The following is a 24882-nucleotide window of genomic DNA, read 5'->3' as shown; positions in this document are numbered from 1 at the left end:
TCTGTCAATCTGGGCCACATGACGAATCACAGTTAACTCGGGAGGAGGGGACTAGGCTGATTCACTTCTCTCTGCCATGGTTTAGGGTGGCGCTCCAAGGCAGCCTAGCCTAACCTGGGGCTTCCTATGTCCATTATAAAAAGAATTCAGTGGCATTGTGCGGAGAGATAACTCAAGTGCTTTGAACACAGGAGGCCCCAGGCTGAACACACAGAACCTCTGGCTAATAATAATAATAATAATAATAATAATAATAATAATTTAATATTTATACCCCACCCATCTGGCTGGGCTTCCCCAGCCACTCTGGGCAGTTTCCAACAAAATATTAAAATACAGTAATGCATCAAACATTAAAAGCTTCCCTAAACAGGCCTGCCTTCAGATGTCTTTTAAAAATAGGGTAGCTGCTTATTTCCTTGACATCTGGTGGAAGGGCGTTCCACAGGGCGGGTGCCACTACTGCGAAGGCCCTCTGCCTGGTTCCCTATAACTTGACTTCTCGCAGTGGGGGAACCGCCAGAAGGCCTTGGCGCTGGACCTCAGTGTTCGGGCAGAACGATGGGGGTGGAGACGCTCCTTCAGCAAAAAAGGGAATTTGGAGAGCGGTGCTTGAAACAACTACTGGTCCTATGGATTTGGAGAGCAGCTGGCTCCCCAAACAGGCCACACAGGGCCACCTGCCTTCTTTGACCACTGGCCAATTTAGGTGGGGCTGATGGGAGCCGAGGAATTCGAAGATGAAGAAGAAGAAGAAGAGTTTGGATTTGATATCCCGCCTTTCACTCCCTTTAAGGAGTCTCAAAGCGGCTAACATTCTCCTTTCCCTTCCTCCCCCACAACAAACACTCTGTGAGGTGAGTGGGGTTGAGAGACTTCAGAGAAGTGTGACTGGCCCAAGGTCACCCAGCAGCTGCATGTGGAGGAGCGGAGACACGAACCCGGTTCACCAGATTACGAGTCCACTGCTCTTAACCACTACACCACACTGGCTCTCATATCTGGATAGCCACAGGTCCCACTCCCCCAACCCACCGCCAACAAGTCCTCCAATAAAGACAGCTTCGTAGTTCTGCCAGCAGGCAAGATCTATACCGATAAATATTTCAGTGCCCTTGAAACAGCATTTAATCCTGCCTGAGACAGAATAGTATCTGAAATAGCTTTCTCTGAGCAGAAGGAAATTAAAATCGAAAGCTCTGGGATTGGGGGGCTGAGACAGATTGTAACCTTAAGAAACACACCCAAGGACCAAGTGAAAATCCCATCCTCCGTACGTTACTGGAGAACTAGAGAGCAAGGAATGAGATAATACCCAGCAACTAGCTCCAATTTTGCTTTTTCCACCCTGTTGGTTTCACGCCTAGCAAGGGAAGAATAAGAACGCAGAGGCGGAAGAGGCTGCTGTAATCAGGCTGTTCCTGGAATGAAACTTGGATAATTGGTTTTTAGGTCCAAAATGCCAGAAGTAATTAGGCTTGGCGGGAGTGCTGCACAGATAAAAATGGGAGAGAAGGGGAGAATGGCAGAGAAGGGGAGAAAGGGAGCTTGATGCCATCTCATAATTGCAGTCCTCCCAAAAATGCTGCAAGTCGAGCAGCCTCAGCCTCGTCAACTCGCAGGCAGGGCCACAACTCCCCAAAACCCTGGTGTCAGCGGGCGTGGGACTTTGAGGAGACGCTCTGCCCATGCTCAGAGACACGTGGAGGCTCAAAGACCGAAGGCAGTTCTGAGATTTGAGTTCCTTTAGCTAGGCATCTGAATTTGTGTGTGTGTGTATGTGTGTATGTGCCATACAAACCCCCAGCTGCCTCTGAAGGCCGCAGCACATCTAACACACAATATAAATATCATTACACAGCTGAGAGGATGCAACGTGGGTATCCAACGTGTGCTGGATATCCAAGAGGGTATCCAACGTGTAGCACGGCCAGATTTGGCCAGGGCTGAGAGGAGATGTACTCCAACAATATACTCCCTTCTGCCTTAGACCACACCAGGAATACGGTGTCCAATTTTGGGTACCACAATTTCAGAAGGATGTTGACAAGCTGGAAGGTGTGCAGAGGAGGGCAACCAAGATGATCAAGGGTCTAGAAACCAGACCTTATGAGGAACGGTTGAAGGAGCTGGGTGTGTTTAGCTGGGAAAAGAGGAGACTGAGAGGAGATATGATTGTTTTTTTATAATAAATTTTTATTGGTTTTACAACATATATTAACACACAAGACAACTAACAATTCACAACATAACACTTTGACAAACAAACATGTAAACACATATAATTTCTTAACCTCTCTTTCTTAAACCCTGTTTCAACGACTTCCCCATACCTCCCTTTTCTGCATCCCTGTTTTAAATTTTCCCAGCAACCCCTAATTTCAATACTTGTAATACAATTTCTGATCTTTTTCCACTTATCCAATTACTTTTCACTGCAATTCTGTTTTACATTACCCATGACATTTTAGCACTCATTAATTTTACAACAGTTTTTAAGATAAACTTTAAATTTCTTCCACCGTCTCTTTCCCTTGGTCACGGATTCTGCCAGTCATCTCAGCCAGTCCCATATAGTCAATCACCTTCGTCTGCCACTCTTCCAGCGTGGGTAGTTCTTGTGTCTTCCAATACTTTGCTAAAAGAACTCTTGCTGCTGTTGTAGCATACATAAAGAACGTCCTATCTTTCCTTGACACCAATTGGCCCACCATGCCCAGGAGAAAGGCCTCTGGTTTCTTGTGAAAAGTACAATTAAGTACCTTCTTAATTTCATTATAGATCATTTCTCAGAAGGCCTTGATCCTTGGGCACGTCCACCAAAGGTGGTAGAAAGTACCTTCAGTTTCCTTACATTTCCAGCATTTATTATTGGGCGTATGATAGATTTTTGCAAGCTTGACTGGGGTCATGTACCACCTATAAATCATTTTCATAATGTTCTCTCTTAAGGCATTACATGCCGTAAACTTTATACCGGTAGTCCATAACTGTTCCCAGTCAGCAAACATAATGTCATGACCAATGTCTTGTGCCCATTTAATCATAGCTGATTTAACCGTCTCATCCTGTGTATTCCATTTCAACAGCAAGTTATACATTCTTGACAAATTCTTAGTATTGGGTTCCAAGAGCTCTGTTTCTAATTTTGACCTCTCCACCTGGAAGCCAATTTTCCTGTCCTGTTTCAAAGAGGAGATATGATTGTTGTTGTTTAGTCGTTTAGTCGTGTCTGACTCTTCGTAGCCCCCTGGACCAGAGCATGCCAGGCACTCCTGTCTTCCACTGCCTCCCGCAGTTTGGTCAAACTCATGCTGGTAGCTTCCAGAACACTGTCCCACCATCTCGTCCTCTGTCGTCCCCTTCTCCTTGTGCCCTCCATCTTTCCCAACATCAGGGTCTTTTCCAGGGAGTCTTCTCTTCTCATGAGGTGGCCAAAGTATTGGAGCCTCAGCTTCACAATCTGTCCTTCCAGTGAGCACTCAGGGCTGATTTCCTTCAGAATGGAGAGGTTGGATCTTCTTGCAGTCCATGGGACTCTCAAGAGTCTCCTCCAGCACTATAATTCTAAAGCATCCATTCTTCGGCTATCAGCCTTCTTTATGTTCCAGCTGATAGCCATCTTCAAATATCTGAAGGACTGTCGCATGGAAGAGGGAGCAAGTTTGTCTTCCCCTGCTCTGGAGGGTAGGACTCGAACCCATGGCTTCAGGGTTACATCAGGAAGAACTTTCTGACAGTAAGGGCCATTAGACAGTGGAGCAGGCTCTCACAGGAAGTTGTAGACTCTCCTTCCTTGGAGGTTTATGAGCAGAGGTTGGGTGTCCATGTATCATGGGTGCTTTAGCTGAGATTCCTGCATTGCAGGGGGTTGGACTAGATGACCCTTGGGCTAGATGACCATCCAACTCTACAATTCTATGATTCTGTGAACATCTGGAAGGCCAGAGGTGAGCTACTTGTGATGCAACAGATGTTGTGAGTTGTCCACTGTATGCGAAAGCTTATTCTTCTCAGTCGTGAAAAGTGAGGAGAGGGCCGTGGCACCCCAAAACTTGGTTGTGTGATTTTACCAGGGAAACCGTGGCTTGCTGCTAAGTCTGAACCCGGCCAAAGACTCCGTCTATGGCTGCTCTGAGAGCGGGAAATGTAATAGGAATTAGAAGGGTCCCATACTGCAAAAGGGACGCGGGTGATGCTGTGGGTTAAACCACAGAGCCTGGGACTTGCCGATCAGAAGGTCGGCGGTTCGAATCCCTGTGACGGGGTGAGCTCCCGTTGCTCGGTCCCTGCTCCTGCCAACCTAGCAGTTCGAAAGCATGTCAAAGTGCAAGTAGATAAATAGGTACCGCTCTGGTGGGAAGATAAATGGCATTTCCATGCGCTGCTCTGGTTCGCCAGAAGCGGCTTAGTCATCCTGGCCACATGACCCGGAAGCTGTACGCCGGCTCCCTCGGCCAATAAAGCAAGATGAGCGCCGCAACCCCAGAGTCGGCCACAACTGGATTTAATGGTCAGGGGTCCCTTTACCTTTACACTGCAAAAACCGCCTACCCTCACCCACTTCCACTGGGTTTCCTCGCAAAACCAGGTGCTGTGGAAGGGAGGGACCCACACACCTGACAAAGCAACACCACAAGCCAGGGAACAAATCTCTCCGCACATCCAGCTTTCCACCAGCCTGACATGCAAGGACTCTCCCTCCCGTCTCTTCCCCAGAAGTCATTTTGCTCCAGGGGGACAAAACGTTGGCAAGAGAATGAAAGCGAGAGGGACAGCTGCTTCCAGAATGGGATCTAAAGTTCTTGGCAGTGGGATGGGATGGGGGGGGGGACTCCTTGAAGTCTACACTGAGGACTTAATTACTGTTAATTTTTAAAAAACAAAAGCCACAGGCTGATTCCCTTTTGCAGGAAGGAAACAGCCATTGCGGGCATTTGGAGCAGCTGGGAGACAGTGGTGTGTGTGAAAAGAACGGGGGAAGCAGGCGCCTGCGCATGGATTAAGTCTCATGGAGGGAACCACAAAACAGGGGTAGCCAAAGTGGTGCCCTTAGGGTGTTTATTTTATCAATCCCAGTGTGACAGCATTTTAGCCAGGGGGTTTGTCACCAGGAGTTCCGTGTGTACAGGAAAACTGTGCACACCTGACCCCTTAGCTAGCAGGAGAAGCCAGGGATTCTCGTGGGGATTCATGCGCCGTCGTGAAATCTCACAGAGCATCCCAGAGCCAGCGCATTGAGCAGGCCTTGAGCCCCGCCCCAAAGCAAGGCTCCTAGCCTCTCCATTTTGAAGCTTTCTGCACGACACAAACCTCCTGATCTGCCATGTCTCTGCATCCTCCTACAACCACAGAGAAAATAATAATAATATAATAATAATAATTTATTATTTCTACCCCACCCATCTGGCGGGGTTTCCCCAGCCACTCTGGGCGGCTTCCAACTGAATATTAAAAACAATACAGCGTCAGACATTAAAAACCTCGCTAAACAGGGCCGCTTTCAGTTGTCTTTTAAAAGTAAAATAGTTGTTTATTGCCCCTGCTTCAAGAGTTACAAAGAACTGGAAGCTCTCTGTCTCCTGACAATTTGTTAGCCAAAGCAAGAGAAGGAAGCAGGGGAAGTCCTGGTAAATTGGTGCTAATTTGGGTAAGCTCTGAGTCAACAGCAACTAAGCCACCAACGCTACCAGGCTGAAAATCTTGCCTGATCCCCTTTGCTTGGACGGCTTCCAAGCGCCAAGGGCAAAAGCGAATTAAACCAGTAATTCCCTGAGCTACGAAAAGGACTTGCTAATTTCAATATGCTATCATCGAGGCAGGATCTGGACACATAGGGTTTATATATAGCTCACCCTTCCTGGAAAGAGCTTTGTTGGGAGTGAGGGTCTCCTCTGGGAACCTGGAAGGATCTCAGTTATAGGGGCCAAAGAATAAAGTCGAGAAAGAAAAAAAACCTCTTGCAGAAAGTTCATTAGAAACACAGGGTGCGATGCTCAACACAGAAGAGTTTTGCATTCAGAAGAGCTCAGCATTTTGCTGCTGCTAGGTTTGTGGGGTTTAAAAAGCGTAACAATGGAAAAAGTTAGTAATATTGTTAACAAATGAGATGAAAAATGGATAAACTGAAAGAAAAAGGGATTGACATTGGGAACCAGAGGGCGGTGGGAGGTCTAGGGATTCTGAGAATCCTAAACGCGATGGTGAACATATGTGTAAATTGAAATATCTTATGTAAAACTCAATATTATTTTTTTTTAAGTGTGTTCCTAGTCCTCACTAATATTACTACTAATAAATTTTTATTTACACCCCGCCCTTCCCGGTTCAGAAAACCGGGCTCAGGGCAGCTAACGACAAATTTAAAACACTTAATTGTAGAAGCAGCATAAAACACAGTATGAAAACATGAATAACAATAAAATTCAAAGTTCAGAAATCAATTTGGGGGAAACCCATCTAATAAGCATTAGATAGTCACCAGGGCTAGCTGGCTGAATTAGTCCTACTTGGGCCAGCGAGGAGGCCGGGGAGAATTGCTGTGGGGTCTCAGAGCGGGTAATCTTCATAAAAGGGGAGGGGGAGGGAAGAGAAGGGAAATAAACAAATACTGCACAGATAGGGACGGCAGCATACAGGCAGGGTTTCTGGTAGGCGAGGGACTATGATGGGATATCTATGGAAGTAAAAGCTGGACCATAAAGAAGGCTGATCGCCAAAGAATTGATGCTTTTGAATTATAGTGCTGGAGGAGACTCTTGAGAGTCCCATGGACTGCAAGAAGATCCAACCTCTCCATTCTGAAGGAAATCAGCCCTGAGTGCTCACTGGAAGGACGGATCCTGAAGCTGAGGCTCCAAGACTTTGGCCACCTCATGAGAAGAGAAGGCTCCCTGGAAAAGACCCTGATGTTGGGAAGGGCACAAGGAGAAGGGGACGACGGAGGATGAGATGGTGGGACAGTGTTCTCGAAGCTACCAGCATGAGTTTGACCAAACTGTGGGAGGCAGTGGAAGGCAGGAGTGCCTGGCGCGCTCTGGTCCATGGGGTCACGAAGAGGCAGACACGACTAAACGACTAAATAACAACATGATGGGAGCACCAACATGCAGTCCCACCTCTAGACTCCAGATGCAAAAACAGACGCCTAGCCTACTAGTAAGGTAAAAGGTAAAGGAACCCCTAACCATTAGGTCCAGTTGTGGCCGACTCTGGGGTTGCGGCGCTCATCTCGCTTTAGTGGCCGAGGGAGCCGGTGTACAGCTTTCGGGTCATGTGGCCAACATGACTAAGCCACTTCTGGTGAACCAGAGCAGCGCACGGAAACGCAGTTTACCTTCCCGCCGGAGCGGTACCTATTTATCTACTTGCACTTTGATGTGCTTTCGAACTGCCAGGTTGGCAGGAGCAGGGACCGAGCAACGGGAGCTCACCCCGTTGCAGGGATTCGAACCGCCAACCTTCTGATCGGCAAGCCCTAGGGTCAGTGGTTTAACCCACAGCGCCACCCGCACCCCAACTAGTAGTACATGTGAAATGGATCTAGGGGTCTCAGTGGACCATAAGCATGACGTAAGTCAACAGTGCGCTCTTACCTTCACCAAGAAACTGCCATCTTTCTCCTGGGTGACCATGACCACGGAGTCGTGGAGCTTCTCGTCAAAGTGCACATGGCTGGAAGTCCCCTCTGCCGGTTGAGGCGGGGCGAAGCGGACACCTCCCACTTTGGACTTGGTGCCTAGAGGAGACGCATCAAAGCCAAACAGGGATCAGGTGCCAATTTCAGGAAGAGGAATCCACTAGCAACGTTAGACAGAAGTTGGAGCTGCTGATTTGCAGCTGGCTTGGTCTGGTGAACACAGGATCAGGCCCACCTAACCCAGCATCCTGTTCTCGCAGTGGATAACCAGATGCCCCAATAGGATTGTACAACAATAAGTAACCAAAGAATTAAACCCCTATGTTGCAAATCGTTCAGTCCAGACACTGAGGTCCAGTGCCGAGGGCCTTCTCGGTGGTGGCGCCCGCCCTGTGGAACACCCTCCCACCAGATGTCAAGGAAACAAACAACTACCTGACTTTTAGAAGACATCTGAAGGCAGCCCTCTTTAGGGAAGCTTTTAATGTTTGATGCATTACGGTATTTTAATATTTTGTTGGAAGCCACCCAGAGTGGCTGGGGAAGCCCAGCCAGATGGGTGGGGTATAAATAATAAATTATTATTATTATTTGTATGATATTGGCAAGTTTGATCTGCCCGGCATTCAGGCTTGGTTGAGAAAACCAGATTTGGCTTTGCACTGAAAGCCACACCGGGCTCCTCCTCCTTTTCAGCATCTGGTCTTGTAGCCAAGCAAGGAAAGCGGTATAAATAAATTATTATTATTATTATTATTATTATTATTATTAGTCGTTTGGGTGGGTGGAAGGGAAGAGAGGCTTGCACAAAAGACACCAAGGAGCTGAGGTTATAGAGGCTTTCACCACAATGCCGGCATGCAATCAACACTAGCAAAACAACAACCTATGGTCACATAAAGCATACTCAATAAACACACGAGACGTAACGGCTGTGTTCTTTAGATAAATAAGGTATACTATTCATAGTATCAAATTATAAATTTCAATGGAAGTAATTCATAAAGTTCAACTAACGAACAAAGAAGAAGACCCAGTGGATCAGATCATTCCTTAGTCAGGTCCATCTGTATAATGGTGCCTATTCCATCTGTCTGTCCGTAAAGTCCAAAAAGCCCACATGAAAGGTTGTTACAGTTCCACAAAATCCTTACACAGAGTCTAGACAAGGATTTCCAGAATATTGGCCTTGTTTCGCCGTCCTGGGCTTCATCAGTACTTAAAGCTCTAAGTAATGCTGTTGTTGTTTAGTCGTTTAGTCGTGTCCGACTCTTCATGACCCCCTGGACCAGAGCACGCCAGGCACTCCTGTCTTCCACCAGTTTGGTCAAACTCATGCTGGTAGCTTCGAGAACACTGTCCCACCATCTCATCCTCCGTCGTCCCCTTCTCCTTGTGCCCTTCCCAACATCAGGGTCTTTTCCAGGGAGCCTTCTCTTCTCGTGAGGCGGCCAAAGTCTTGGAGCCTCAGCTTCAGGATCTGTCCTTCCAGTGAGCACTCAGGGCTGATTTCCTTCAGAATGGAGAGGTTGGATCTTCTTGCAGTCCATGGGACTCTCAAGAGTCTCCTCCAGCACCAGAATTCAAAAGAATCAATTCTTCGGCGATCAGCTTTCTTGATGGTCCAGCTCTCACTTCCATACATCACTACTGGGAAAACCATAGCTTTAACTATACGGACCTTTGTTGGCAAGGAGATGCCTCTGCTTTTTAAGATGCTGTCTAGGTTTGTCATTGCTTTTCTCCCAAGAAGCAGGCGTCTTTTAATTTCATGACTGCTGTCACCATCTGCAGTGATCATTTATTTGTAATGCAAATAAATACAATATCATGATCTCACACATTTTACAGCAAAAGTAATATAAAACCATAAACAACCTTATGCATGATCTGACTAGAGAATGATCTGATCCACTGGGTCTTCTGCTTTGTTCGTATGTTGAACTTTATGAGTTACTTCCGTTGAAATTTATGATTTGATACTATGAATAGTATACCTTATTTATCTAAGAACACAGCCGGTTTCGTCTCGCGTGTTTATTGGGCTTGCTATCAACAGGCAACAGCTGCAGCTCTCAGTGACAACAATGCACCAAATGGCAGAGATAAGTTTGGTGCTCAAGAGACGGTGAAAAGGGTGCACAGTTTGACTGATGAGCAGAGGCGTGTCAAGTGGAAAAGATCCAGCTCTTCCTTTTGCAGAGGGTTTCTGCCAAGGAAACTTATTTATAAATGTTTCCAGGGAGCCCGCTTTGGATAAGCGCCTTCACTATGAAGAAGACAAAGACAACGACAAAGAAGAGGACAAAGACAGAGAAGAAGACAAAGAGACAAAGGAAGAAGACAAAAACACTTTCTAATGGAACAAATTATATTTTTAAAATATGTTTATTTTGAATATGCACATTTCAAAAGGCCTGCCTGGCGTCTTTCGTTTCCACACCTGAGAACCGACAATAAACCGTTAGCCTAGGTCCTAAACTGTGTTACCCAGCCTGATCGCCTCTACAGCCAAACCTGTTAAGATTCCCCCATCCCCCAAACCAACCCAGCAAGCAGCACTCTCAGCCCGTATCAGCCCATCACGCAGTTATTTTCTTTAAAAAATGAGGAAAAGTTCAGAGTGATGGGTCACTGCGTATCTGATGGACGGAAAACATGATATTGGGCAGGTGCTTAAAAAACAAAAGGTCAGGGACACGAGCCCCAGCAAGCTCAGACAAGGCGGTGGTGCCGATAGCTGGAGGGTGAGGGCTGCACAGCTGTGGCCAAGTCCTCTCCACCCCCAGGGTGGGGTTCAGCATTAGCAGAGCATTGAGCCCAGCCACCTGGAAGCAACCTTTCCATCAGGCCACACCAAAGGCAGAGGCCAGCTGCCCTTGGCTCTCCTGCATCTAAGCCCAAGCAACAGCCATTCCATCAGGCTCCCCTGAACTGTTTCCAACCTAGCTGCTCACTGCAAGAGCTCTGTAACCTGAAGCACTGGTACCCTAAATGTGCTCTTTCCCCCATTCTCCTCCCTCCTTGTTGCCTTTTCCTTTTATGCTGCGTCTGTTCAACGGCAGGAACAGGGGCAGACCTGTTTTTCACCGAGATGAAATCCCCTTTCAGGTTTCTCTTTTTTTATATATAATAAATTTTTATTGGTTTTACAACATATATTAACAGACAAGAACTGACAATTCACAACATAACACGTTAACAAACAAACATATAAACACGTATAATTTCATAACCTTTTTTTCTTAAACCTTATTTCAACGACTTCCCCATACCTCCCTTTTCTGCATCCCTGTTTTAAACTTTTTCAGCAACCCCTAATTTCAGATACTTATGATTCAATTTCTTTAATCCTTTTTCTCTAACCCAATCGTTTATCGTTGCAATTCTGTTTTACATTACCCATGACATTTTAGCACTCATTAATTTTACAACAATTCTTAAGGTAAACTTTAAATTTCTTCCAATCTTCTTCCACCGTCTCTTTCCCTTGGTCACGGATTCTGCCAGTCATCTCGGCCAGTCCCATATAGTCAATCACCTTCGTCTGCCACCCCTTTCAGGTTTCTCCATGCCATGAACCATATCATCAACTCCTGTCATATCCCCAAGCCTGTCATGTCCTCCTGGCTTCTGGCACCAGGCCCAACTCTGTGACACAAAAATGTCTGCAAAAGTGGCACGGAGGATGGCAACACCGTGGGGGAATCCCTTTGCAGACAACTGCCGTGCCTGAAGACAGACCGTCAGGTCATGCATCTGTAGCAGTGACCAGAGGAGAAATGACCACTGGAAGGAGCACAGAGAGAAGAAACGCCTTGGTTATGGTTACCAGATTTTTTTCAATGAATCCGGGGACACTTTTTTTTTTTGAAGCTGAGTAGCAACAGAGCATCAGTAGTGGGGATGGTGAGGTGCAAATCCTTTCTTTTGCACAGAGTTTTTAAAAAACACCATGCACCCATGACTCCTGAGCCTTCCCCGATCTCCTTCCCCCTTTGTTCTGACAGATCGGGGGAGGCTTGGGAGTCACGGGCAGGCAGCCATTGCCCAGGAGCGGTACAAGGTGAGCAGTTTCTCTGCCAGGCAAGGTGCAAAGCCCTTCTTTCGCACCTTGTGAAACATAAATGCGCAGAGCTTTTTAAAAACTGGGCAACGGCCGGCTGCTTGCAACTCCCGACCCTCCCCTGATCAGTCAAAACAAAGGGGGAAGAAAGCAGGAGATCTGTACCGCTGGATGTCCCTGGTTCTCCTTTGGCAGCGGCAGCAGCAGCAGCAATCAGCAGCCCGGAGCCAGCCTGGTAGCACAGTTGGCCCTGGCTGGCTTCAGGAGCTGCTCGCTGCCGTGGCGCCCGCCATTTTTTCTTGCCAGAAGTTTCGGCGAGGAAAAATGGCGGGCGCCATGGCAGCAGGCAGCTCCTGGAGCCAGCCAGGGCCAACTGTGCTACCAGGCTGGCTCCGGGCTGCTGAGACTGCCACTGCCACAGGGGACAGATTTGCAAATCTGGGGATATTCCAGAGATGCAATTTGTCCAGGGACAGATCTGCAAATCCGGGGACTGTCCCCGGGAACCGGGGACATCTGGTAACCCTAGCCTTGGTGCATCTGCAGCAGCACAACCAGATGCCTTCATCTGCTCCGGCTGCAACAAAACATGTCTCTCCCCTATTGGTCTCTGCGGCCACAGCAGGCGCTGCAACTCTCCAACTGATTGACCTCACCCCCAAAGGAGCCCTCCTCCTTTGTCTCTCAAGACAGATGCCAACAATATCATGTGGCCTCTTACCTTTTCTCTAAGCCAGTGTTTCCCAAACTCAGGTCTCCAGCTAATTTTTGGACTACAACTCCCATCATCCCTGGATACAGGACCAGTGTACTCCAGCCTACTCATGACAGCAAGCAAGGACGTGAACCTGGATCTCCCAGCTGGCTGTTTACTACTACACCTTTCTCTCCTAACCTCGTATTAATGTCTGAGTAAGCAAAGGATTCCTGACTCCCCGGTTGTTCAGCAATTGCAACAGAAATGACTCACCCACTGACAGTATATCATAGCTGGAATGAAGAAAGTTGGGGGAAAGAACAGACCACGTTTATTGGGGGGGGTGAGGGCTGGGCTCCATTCAGTTCTGGTACTCAAAATCACTCCTTTGCTGAAAATTATTGAACCCTAAGCATACGTCTTTCTATACCAGACGCCAGTTGGTGGATTTCAGGGTCCCAATAAGATACAGTGCTATAAAAAAGCATAATCTGCAATGGCTGAAGTCTCATCTGGTGCTGATGAGTTTACAATTATGCCCCAAGCAAGGCGACTAGCTTCTAGGAGGCTTTCCTCCTCCTGTCCAGGAAGGTTTTCCGCTTCCCCCTCCCAGGTCAAAGTACATGGACTTGCCTTTCCAGAAACTCCTGTCCAGCAAAGGAGGAGGAGGAAAGAGGAGGGTGGGTAGCACATTCCAAATTCTGCCCATCAGCCATGGATCAGCCGCTGAGGCTGCAATCATGGAACTGTAGAGTTGGACGGGAACCCCAACGGTCATCTATCCCAACCCCCCTGCAATGCAATCCTACGTGAACCTCCCTCTGCCCCACTGAACTCAAGAAGCCCCTTACCTCTGAAGAGACAAGGAGATACAGTGGTACCTTGGTTACCGAACAGCTTAGCTGTTGAACAAACCTGCTCCCGAACACCGAAAACCCAGAAGTGTGTGTTCCGGTTTCCAAATGTTTTTCGGAAGCTGAATGTCCGACACGACAGGAAGCTCCTGCAGCCAATCGGAAGCTGCGCCTTGGTTTTTGAACGGTTTCAGGCGTCTTCCTGAATGGATTAAGTTCAAGAACCAAGGTACCACTGTACATGACTGTGTTGTCAATAAGGCCAAATAATGGGGGTTGAGGCCACTGGGAGTTGGGGGAGAAAAGGGTTGTTAACGCAGAGAGGTTTCGGCAGTGGAAGGCAGGAGAAATAGAAGCACCGATTCTTAGGAGACTCCAGACGTCTGCTAATAATTTTTTTGCAAAGCTGCAGAGCTGGTCTGTTGAGGCATCTGTACACTGAGTTTATAAGCACATAAGAATGTGAGAAGGGTCTGCTGGATGAGGCCAATGGCCCGCCTAGTCCAGCATGCTGTTCTCACAATGGCCAGCCAGGAAGCCAAGAAGCAGGATTCATGCACAAGAGCTATTCTCCCCTTCTTTGGCTTCCAGCATCTGGGATTCAGAAGCATTGCAGCCTCTAACTGTGGAGCTATTTTATATCTATCATGGCTAGTAGCCATCAATAGCTGTCTCCTCTAGGAATCTCTCTACTCCTCTTTTAAGGCCATTCAGTTTTGGGGCCGCCACCACCACCTGTGGGGCAGTGAACTGCATAGTTTCACCATGCGTTGAGTGCAGAAGCATTCCTTTCTTCCAAGGAGTTCAGGGGCTATCCAGTCTTAGACCCCAACGCCCCTGCGAGGAAGGCAAGCCTGAGACGCATCCCTCTGCCTGCCAAGCCATGGCTAGTGGCAATTTGAACCCGTCTCCAGTTCAGGCAGTCACAGCGCTGCCCTCTGCACCAAACCCCTTTCATTCAGGTTTTTGCTGCAGCGTGCGGATTTTCCTCGCCGGAGACGTTCTGAACCGATTTGCATCCGCTTTCTGAAACGGATTATTAAAGGGAGGCAAGGACTGAATACAAAACACAGAAAGGCAGAAATGGAGCAAAAGATTTGAGCAACTCTGCCAGGTATTTCAGCCAGCTCCGTTCTGTATGTTCTGGACACAACAGCCCCCTTGCCCGAGGACAGCTCTACTGCCCTTTGATGGGCACGAGGTTCATTTGCAAAGAATGTTATTCCCTCACCTTTCCTACCTCCAGGTGCAGTGATGGATGTTCGTTTGGACATATCACAACCAAAAAGGCTCAAGACAGAATTCGTGCGACGTCGGCATAGCACAGCCTTTGCATAGCACAACCTGGAGCAATGCCATGGTTTTGGACTACAGTGGTACCTCAGGTTACAGACGCTTCAGGTTACAGACTCCGCTAACCCAGAAATATTACCTCGGGTTAAGAACTTTGCCTCAGGATGAGAACAGAAATCGTGCAGCAGCGGTGCGGCAGCAGCGGGAGGCCCCATTAGCTAAAGTGGTGCTTCAGGTTAAGAACAGTTTCAGGTTAAGAATGGACCTCTGGAACGAATTAAGTACTTAACCTGAGGTACCACTAGACGACTCCCAGAAGCCCCAGCCAGCACAGCAGTCGTAGTCCAAAAGCTCCGGAGGGCACTGGGTTAGTGTGGGCAGGAATTTCGTCCAGCCCAGGACCACCGCAGCCTCCCCAAACTTGCAAAAGGGAACGCGTAATATTTCAAGCGCAATCCTGATCATTTGTGCTCAGGCTGCTCTGCATCGTCTCTGCGGCCCATGCAACCCTGCAAGGTAGGCCTGCGCTGGCTGAAGCCGATGGGAGCTGGGATCCAAAAGAGTTGGAGGGCACCAGGTTGGCGAACGCTGTGCTAGCAACCCTCCAGGTTGCAGGCTGAGAGACTGCAGCTGCCTGGGCTCGGCCTGATCCAGCAGGGAAGCTCTGGCATTCAAACTAAGAGCAAGGAACCCTGCACTCGAGGAACATGCCCGACGGAAGGGCCAAAGCAGCCCAAGACCACCCAGGATGCTCAGGTCGCCGTGGCAACGGGCATCCAGCCCCACTCGGGTACCACACACCGGCCACTCACCCTTGTTTGCAGTCGCCATTTGACCCAGGGAGAAGTTCCTCCGGCTTGCTCTGCGTCGAACTTCGGCCAGCCCTGTCAGCGAGGGGCCATGCTCCGAGGGGGTGCAGCGGGCTGCCTCTGAAGACAAAGAGGGGGTGCACAAAGGGGAGCAGGAGAGGAGAAGAAGACAGGCAGGTTGAGCCACAGTTAAGAGACTTCTCTCTCCCCGACAAAAGATCTTGCACAGGGTAGGGAACCGCCTTGCCCAAACAGTTCTCCGAAGCGTTCCCTCTGGGTCCTAAGGGCTGACATGTCCAAGCCCATACCAACAATTTTCTTCATGGGGGGGGGTGAAGAGGAGGAGGAGTGGGCAAGCAGGCACAGCATCCTTAGGGAAGTGAACCGTCAACCCCAATCGCAGTTTCCGTGACCCACAGGCAAAAAGACAAAATGAGCTCAGGACAAAAGCTAACACACTCCTATAGCCCCCTTCCACCCAGGAATTGCAGAGAATTTTCAACAAGCAAATATCCAGAAGGCCGGTTTGCAGGAATTGGACTTTGACTAGAGCCTAAGGTTACCATACGTCCCCGTTTCCCGGGGGACAGTCCCAAGATTTACAAGTCAGTCCCCATACAAAATCCATCGGAGTTGAAAAGTGTCCCTGGATTCATTGAAAAAAATCTGGGACCCTTACTATAGCAACACCAGCCTTTGGAACTCCCTGCCACTGCATATTGAGGTAGGTACTATCTCTACCATTTCCTTTGCAAACTCTTCCTCCCTTTTTCTTTTTGCAAGACTTTTAAAGGCTTGGAAGTTTCTAATCCCATCCAGTCTTTCTCTATTGGGACTGAAATTGTTTGTTTGTTTGTTTGTTTTGCAAAGTTTTACTGTTGGTTTTAAAAATTATTCTTCTTAATAGCAAACATATGTTTTCGTGGGAAGCGACTCGTAGGCACCTCCTCTCGGTCCCTTCAGCATCAGAAGCAAGGCTGGTGGTGCCACGAGACACGAAATTCCCTCTTCTCAAGAGAGGTCAGGCTTGACCATCTCCTCGCTTTTCTTCCACCTTCCTGCTCAGACAAGCCTTTGGGAACTGACATGTAGACCAGGGTCTCCCAAACTTGGGTCTCCAAGTTTCTGGACTACAAATCCCATCACCCCAAGCTAGCAGGTCCGGTAGTAAGGGATGATGGGAACTGTACCCCAAAAACAGCTGGGAAACCTTGGTCTAGACCAAGCGGATCGCTGGGCTTCTTTCAGGGCAAACTGGATTTTAATAGCTGGTTCTAAATTTATTAATCTCATAAAATTTATACACCGCTTGATTGTAAAACAACAACCACCCTTGAAGCAGTTTACAAAAGACAAAAATCAAGGGGGTAGGAATCCTATTTTGGAACATACAAAAGTTAATATACTGAAACAGATTCACATTACCTCAACTTTCTAAGTCTCTGGGTGGACTTGTCCAAATAATAATAATAATAATAATAATAATAATAATTTATTATTTATACCCCGCCCATCTGGCTGGGTTTCCCCAGCCACTCTGGGCGGCTTCCAACAAAACACTAAAATACAATAACCTATTAAACATTAAAAGCTTCCCTAAACAGAGCTGCCTGTTTAGAATGTCTTCATCACGGCACCAAAAATAATACAGTGATGGTGCCCGCTTGATATCACTAGGCAGGCAGTTCCAAAGTGCCAAATTAAAAGATGGATTTCTTACCAATGCGGAATGAGTATTATGGGGCACCTGTAGCAGGGCCAACGCCTCCGATCGAAGTGGCTGAGTGGGCAGCTGTGAGGTAAGGTGATCTCACAGGTAAATTGCTCCCCAGTTGTTAGGGGCTTTATATGCTAAAAACAGCACTTCGAACTTGGCTTGGTAGCAGCTGGGCAGCCGGTACAGATCTGTGAGCACGGGAGTTATATGCTGGCAACACCTCCCTCCTGTCAGCAATTGTGCTGCAGCATTCTGCACCCACTGCAGCTTCTGGGAGAAGCGTGAGAGAAACCCCACACTAATGCTTTTTGACATATTTTAATTATTGCTTTTCAGCTGGTTTGTTCTTACTGCTTCGTATTTTATAATGCCTCTAAGTGCTGTTAGCTGCCTTGCAGGAGTCATCCGGAAGCTGGCAGAATCTCCTTCCTTGTGGTTTTTGAAAGAGAGGTTGGGTGGCCACCTGTCAGGGATTCTGGAGCGGTGGTCCCCGCGTGGCAGCGGGTTGGGCTAGATGACCGCTGGGGAGCCCCCCAGCTCTACAATTCTATGAGCTGAACGCCGACATGGGAGAAAGGCAGGCTATAAATACAGTCATACCTCTTGTTACGTTTGGTTCAGGTTGTGTCCCGCAGCAACCCGGAAGTACCAGAAAGGGTTACTTCTGGGTTTTGCAGCTCGCGCATGCGCAGATGTGCAAAATGATGTCACGTGCATGCGCAGAAGCGACGAATCGTGACCCGCGCGCGCGCAGACGCACTGACGTTGGGTTGCGTTCCTCTCGGGTTGCGAACGGGGCTCCGGAACGGATCCCGTTCGCAACCAGAGGTACCACTGCACAGTAAACAAGATTAATTGAATAAAGGGCATGCGCACTGCTGCCGATTCGAACACTCAGGAATGCCGGCCCACCACCAGCCCCTGAGCTCATAAACATAAATCTCATTAGCACGCTTTCGTTCCCCTATTTCTCCAGAGCCTCTTGAGCCCCGAACAGGTTGTGCAAGATGCCGGCACGCCTGGGACCTTGGTGTCAATTGTGGAGAGAGATGTGCCAGATATAAAAATAGAGCCCGCTTTGAAGTTCTCACCTCCTCCTTGGCTTCTGAACGTATTATCTTACAGCGCCTTTGAATCAACAGCATCCCAGTTCTTAGACCCATTTTTAAAAGAAATGGGAAGGGGCAGGAACAGAAACATGGGAGCGGCAGAGTCTTGAGAGCTCAGCAAAAGAAAGAAAACCAGAAGCAAAACGACAGAGCGAGACCAAGAATGCAATGAACCCTGCAGCCATTGCCAACCTGGTGCCCCTCAGATGTTCTGGACTTCTTCATGAAACCGCTTCTTCCTGCAGTGCGCCGTTAAACTATGGATGGGACAGCCACCAACCTAGATGGGTTTAAAAATCAAGCAAATTCATGGAGGGCAAGCCTACTGAGCCGTGTTAGAAACTGAGATATGAAAGCTAGGAGCTTAATGGCACCTTAAGCAGAGGTTATGGGCGCAACAATGAAATGGAAAGAATGAAAAGCTGAAAATGAATGAACTGCAGCTAAAATATTATGCTCGTTTTTCACATGGTCTAGTCCAGGGGTGCCCAGCTTCCAAAAGACTGCGATCTATTCCAATTAAAAAATAAACTGGCAGTGATCAGCCCATTGTATTGACCAAAGTTGTTGAGCTTTTTGGGGGTAGCACAGATCAGAGTTGTTGAGAGGAGGAAGAACCAAAGTTGTTGAGCAATTTTTTATTTTCGAAAAAGTGGTTGGGGGTCCCAAGATCGGCCAGGATCGACCAGGGGCGCACCCCGCGATTGACCAGGAGATCGTGATCAACCTGTTGGACAGCCCTGGCCTAGACCTTCTCCTGCTCTCTCTTCTCTAGTCTTCAGAGAGCAGCTGGAAGCACGGAGGCAGAAAAAGGTCGTCCTTTCCTTCCACTCTGCCGTTTTAATCAGTTGGTAGAGCATGAGACGCTTAATCTCAAGGTCGTGGGTTCAAATCCCGTGTTGGGGAAAAGATGACTGCACCTGCATGTTCGTTGTTTTAAATCAAGTTATATAATACTAATAATTTATTATTTATACCCCGCCCATCTGGCTGGGTTTCCCCAGCCACTCTGGGTGGCTTCCAACTGAATATTAAAAACAATACAGTGTCAGACATAAAAAACTTCCCTAAACAGGGCCGCCTTCAGGTGTCTTTTAAAAGTAAAATGGTTGTTTATTGCCTTGACATCTGAAGGGAGGGCGTTCCACAGGGCAGGCGCCACCACCGAGAAGGCCCTCTGCCTGGTTCCCTGTAACCTCACTTCTTGCAGTGAGGGAACCGCCAGAAGGCCCTCGGTGCTGGACCTCAGTGTCTGGGCTGAACGATGGGGGTGAAGACGCTCCTTCAGGAATACTGGACCGAGGCCGTTTAGGGCTTCAAAGGTCAGCACCAACACTTTGAATTGTGCTCTGAAACATCCTGGGAGCCAATGTAGGTCTTGCAGGACCGGTGTTATGTGGTCCCAGCAGCCACTGCCAGTCACCAGTCTAGCTGCCGCATTCTGTATTAGTTGTAGTTTCCAGGTCACCTTCAAAGGTAGCCCCACATAGAGCGCATTGCAGTAGTCCAAGCAGGAGATAACCAGAGCATGCACCACTCTGGCGAGACAGTCTGCGGGCAGGGAGGGTCTCATCCTGTGTACCAGATGGAGCTGGGAGACAGCTGCCCTGGACACAGAATTGACCTGCGCCTCCATGGACAGCTGTGAGTTCAAAATGACTCCCTGCTGTGAACAAGAATCGTATGCAGATCTGCTGCAAATCACCCAGAGATCCACCAGCAGATCCCAGCCTACCCTGAGCCCATTCTCGGTCCAGGGGCACCTGGGGAGGGAGCCCTGAACACACTCCAATCCGGATCCCATCGTCCGCTCCAGCGATTTGGCAGAACCATCAGGCTCTGGGCCAACTTCTCCCCCAGCCTGGGACCATCTGGTTCTGCTCAACCTCCAGAGGAGGAGATGTCCTTTTAAAGCACGTCAGGCCAAAAAGTCCTTCAGAGCTGAATTGAGAAGCAACTTCCAGATGGGCCCCTGTGTCGGTCTCTAGCAGAAAACAAAGAATCACGTCGCAGCACCTTTTTTAAAAAAATAGCCAATTTATTTGCAATGAAAGGAGATTCCGTCTGAACATTAGGAAGAACTTCCTGACAGTGAGAGCCATGTCTGGTTTTCAAATAGAGGCTGGAGTGCCGTCTCTCAGGGATTATTTAGCTGCAATTCTTACACTTTGGGGGGGCTGCACAAGATGACACTTGGGGTCCCTTCTAACACCACGGACGTGAAAGATTTCACTAGGAATTATGAGCCTCAGAAGTAAAGAGTGTGGGCATGTGCAGAGTGCACGTCCCTCGCCAGTGAGGACCCTCTGAATTAGGAAGATGATTCCGTTATGCAACAATATTCCTTATTTTATTCAAATTCTACGATTTCTAGTAATGATGAATGATGATTAGCAAATGTTGATTATAGAATCATAGAATTGTAGAGCAGCAGCCCCTCAGATATTTGAAGCTGGCTCTCAAATCTCCTCTTTTCCAGGCTAAACATACCCAACTCCCTCAACTGTTCCTCATAAGGCTTGGTTTCCAGACCCTGGGTCAACTTGGTTGCCCTCCCCTGAACATGTTTCTTGACTTTTGATTACATTTACATTCCTAAAAAACTTGGGTTGGTGTCGACAACAACTTTATGAGCTCATCAATAAATATTTATTATTATTATTATTATTATTATTATTATTATTATTATTATTATTATTATTATTATTACAGTGGTGCCCCGCAAGACGAACGCCTCGCAAGACGAAAAACCCACTAGACGAAAGGGTTTTCCGTTTTTCGATGCGCTTCGCAAGACGAATTTCCCTATGGGCTTCCTTCGCAAGATGAAAGCCCATAGGGAAATCTCCAGGACAGCAGGGAAGCGCAGCGCGTCTTCCCCACTGTCCTCGGACCTCCTCCGAAGGCTGGCGGTGGGGCGGAGAGACCTCCTCCCGCCGCCAGCCTTCGGAAGGCTGCTCGGAAGGCTGGCGGCGGGAGGAGGTCTCTCCGCCCCACCGCCAGCCTTCGGAAGGCTGCTCGGAAGGCTGGCGGCGGGAGGAGGTCTCTCCGCCCCACCGCCAGCCTTCGGAAGGCTGCTCGGAAGGCTGGCGGCGGGAGGAGGTCTCTCCGCCCCACCGCCAGCCTTCGGAAGGCTGCTCCGAAGGCTGGCGGCGAGAGGAGGTCTCTCCGCCCCACCGGCAGCCTTTGGAAGGCTCCTCCGAAGGCTGGCGGCGAGAGGAGGTCTCTCCGCCCCACCGGCAGCCTTTGGAAGGCTCCTCCGAAGGCTGGCGGTGGGGCGGAGAGACCTTCTCCCCACGCCAGCCTTCGGATGGCTGTCCTGAAGACTTGCGGTGGGAGGAGGGCTTTCCTCCCCACCGCCAACATTCAGAATACTGTTCTGAATGTTGGCGGTGGGGAGGAAAAACCCTCCTCCCACCGCAAGCCCCGGGAACAGAGGAGAAGCGCTGCACGCCTTCCCCTCTGTTCCCGTACCTGTCCTGAAGGCTTGCAGTGGGGAGAAAAGCCCTTCTCCGCACCGCCAGCCTGGCAAGCGGTCTCCATAGGAACGCATTAATTGATTTTCAATGCATTCCTATGGGAAACCGTGCTTCGCAAGACGAAAAACCCGCAAGAAGAAAAAACTTGCGGAACGAATTAATTTCGTCTTGCGAGGCACCACTGTAGTAGTATTATTATTATTATTATTATTATTATTATCAAGGGGCCGATGAACTCTAACGTCTGAGGAACCCTTTCTGGGAGTCAGAAAGTCCTGTGGAACAAAGAACCTGCAAGCAGAAAAAATTCCTCTGCCAAGAATTAACTGATTGCAAGTTTCTTCAGTATACCTGAAGGAGTGTCTCCACCCCCATCATTCAGCCCATACACTGAGGTCCAGCACTGAGAGCCACTCCGCACCCACCCCAAAAAGTCTTAAAAGCAGGTTTGGGAGTTGAGTTGGCATGGGAACATCAAACTAAGGGTTCTTGTTGGTGGGGGGTGAATGGAAAGAGGTTCACAGAACGATGATGATGATGATAGGGAAAATGCAGAAAGGGAAGTTAATCTCCCTCTTTCTACGGCCTTATTATTATTATTATTATTATTAACCCAGCCAGTCTGGGTGGCTCCCAACAGAATATTAATACTAATAATAAAAGCGACAAACCATGAATTCACACAGGCTTTCACAGTAGTGTTTTAAATCGGGGCTGTTCTCATGCCATCTGTTACAATAGGGTGGGTGGTGGGTACATTTTCTTTTCTTTATTTTAACTATGATATATTGCATTTTTAGGAATGCAACCACATAGAATTAATAGGTGGTGCTCCACGAGACCGAACTCAGGGGGCTTGCTCTAAATAAAGCCCTGTTTGCTTTGTTCCTTGAAAGAGTTTTGGGTTTTGTTTTTTCCCCCCATCAAGAAAAAAACGGATCTCCAGTCTACTGTCTGCAGCATGTCTACATTCCCTTTTTTTCGAAACCATCCCTCCCTGCCATTCAGTAAATTTACTGGCAAGACTCAGGCAGCTCACCCCCCACGGCCTTCAAACAGATGGGTGTCTATCTGAGAAATGGAGATGGGAGGATGGGAGGGAGAAATCGAAGAAATATCCGTTTTTTTCCAGGCGGAGAGGACCATAGCTCAGAGACACAGCAGCTGCTTGGCTTGCAGAACGCCTCAGGTTCAATCCCTGGACATCAAGTGATGCAGAGCGGAAAATTTATTTATTTATTCAGGCTTGACAGCTTCACCGTTCTTAGCTCTCTCTTCCTTGCATTCAGGAAACAAGCAAGCTAAATCAGATCACTCTCATTTTTATTTTATTTTGAACGCAAGAGGGAAACGATCCTAATCTGCACAGGAAAACCCCTCCAGAAAACCCACATGGGGCTGCTGACACTGGCCATTACTTGCTACCTGAGACCCTGGACCAGGGGTCAGCAAACTTTTTCAGCAGGGGGCCGGTCCGCTGTCCCTCAGACCTTGTGGGGGGCCGGACTATATTTTTTTTGGGGGGGGAATGAATGAATTCCTATGCCCCACAAATAACCCAGAGATGCATTTTAAATAAAAGCACACATTCTACTCATGTAAAAACACGCTGATTCCCAGACCGTCCGCGGGCTGGATTCAGTAGGTGATTGGGCCAGATCCGGCCCCCGGGCCTTAGGTTGCCTACCAGCCAGCACTGTATAAGGCAGCATCGCATATGGCTCAAATCCTGCATTCAGAAGAGCTCAAGGTGAACCAAGGGCAGAAGCAGCCTGCTCAGAGCAGGTGCAGAAAGGTGAGGAGAAGGGATCCCAAATACCTGAAATCAAGGTGAATCCCAGGCATGTTTTTTGTGTGTGTGTGTGTTATCATCACACATGCATTTTGTGCACAGAGGAATAAAAACAAACCACATTTCTAGCATTCCCAAAAATGGCAGAGCAAAATAGATGGTTTGTGCTTGGAAGGGAGGAAGGTGAGGAATGAACATACAGGGAAAGGCTTGTGCTGAGGGTCTTATGGGATTAGCAAGAAAAGGAAGGGATTAGGGGAAATCGCCTTGGAGGCAAAGGCTGCAATCCTACGAGGCAGGCTTGCCTTCAAGCAGCCCCCATTGCACGCAAAGGGAAGCACAACCAAGTCAACACCCTTATAGGGTTGCCCCACTAGGCTGCAATTTGACCCCCACTATCCGCTGGTCAGAATGGGGCTCACTCCCAAGGAAACATACGTAGCACCGGGTTGCAAATTTGTGCAGGAGGAGAGGACTATGGGTGTCTCCCAGCCAGGATGGCTCTGCTCTTGCTTCCACAGGAGGGGAGAGGGATCTTGTGTTAGGGTCCTCCTTGCTGGTTTCCCACAATGGACACCTGGTTGACCCCTGCGAGAACAGGAGGCTGGAGGGGGTGGGCCACTGGGCTGATTCGAACACAAGACCAGCCCTCTCCCATCCTGTGGTTTCCAGAAAGAGGTATTCAGAAGCATTTCTGCCTCCGACCGACCATGGAGGCAGCTCAAGTCGGCATAAGGGCCCTCGTAGTTACGGGACCGTCTCTCCTGGTCTGCCCTGCAGAGGACCTTAAGGCCCATGAATAATCATAGTTTTTAGAGGTCCCAGGCCCTAAGGAAGTCAGACTATCCTCCACCAGGGCCAGGGCCTTCTCAGTGATGGCTTTTTTCAGTGCCTTCTAAAAGCATTCCTGTTTAGACAAGCTTAAAGGTAAAGGGACCCCTGACCATTAGGTTCAGTCATGGCCGACTCTGGGGTTGCAGCGCTCCTCTCGCTTTATTGGCCGAAGGAGCCAGCGTACAGCTTCCGGGTCATGTGGCTGGTATGACTAAGCTGCTTCTGGCGAACCAGAGCAGCGCACGGAAACACCGTTTACCTTCCCGCTGGAGCGGTACCTATTTATCTACTTGCACTTTGACGTGCTTTCGAACTGCTAGGTTGGCAGGAGCAGGGACCGAGCAACGGGAGCTCACCCCGTCGTGGGGATTCGAACCACCAACCTTCTGATCGGCAAGTCCTAGGCTCTGCGGTTTAACCCACAGTGCCACCCGCGTCCCTCTAGACAAGCTTATCCGGATATTTAATCTGCTCTTAATTTATTGCGAGTTTTGAGCTTACTAGTATTTTAACGAAGACTGGGGTGCCTGGCGTGCTCTGGTCCATGGGGTCATGAAGAGTCGGACATGACTAAACGACTAAACAGCAACAGT

The 24882-nt window shown here is 48.6% G+C and overlaps 1 protein-coding gene across 1 annotated transcript in view; it reads right to left on the bottom strand.

Annotated features, from left to right (window-relative positions):
- Window positions 1-24882, bottom strand: part of ADISSP (adipose secreted signaling protein) — a 65356-nt gene that overhangs the window by 26000 nt on the left and 14474 nt on the right. The window contains exons 2-3 of the mRNA XM_083571983.1: window positions 15362-15478; window positions 7596-7738 (exon numbers count right to left, since the gene is read on the bottom strand). Of these exons, the coding sequence (XP_083428109.1) occupies window positions 7596-7738; window positions 15362-15380 (162 nt within the window). The 5' untranslated portion in view covers window positions 15381-15478. The remainder of the gene's footprint in view (window positions 1-7595; window positions 7739-15361; window positions 15479-24882) is intronic.

The sequence above is a fragment of the Podarcis filfolensis genome (assembly GCF_964270895.1).
Source record: "Podarcis filfolensis genome assembly, chromosome: 9".
Classification (NCBI taxonomy): Eukaryota; Metazoa; Chordata; class Lepidosauria; order Squamata; family Lacertidae; genus Podarcis; species Podarcis filfolensis.
This window is presented reverse-complemented; position numbering and strand designations above follow the sequence as displayed.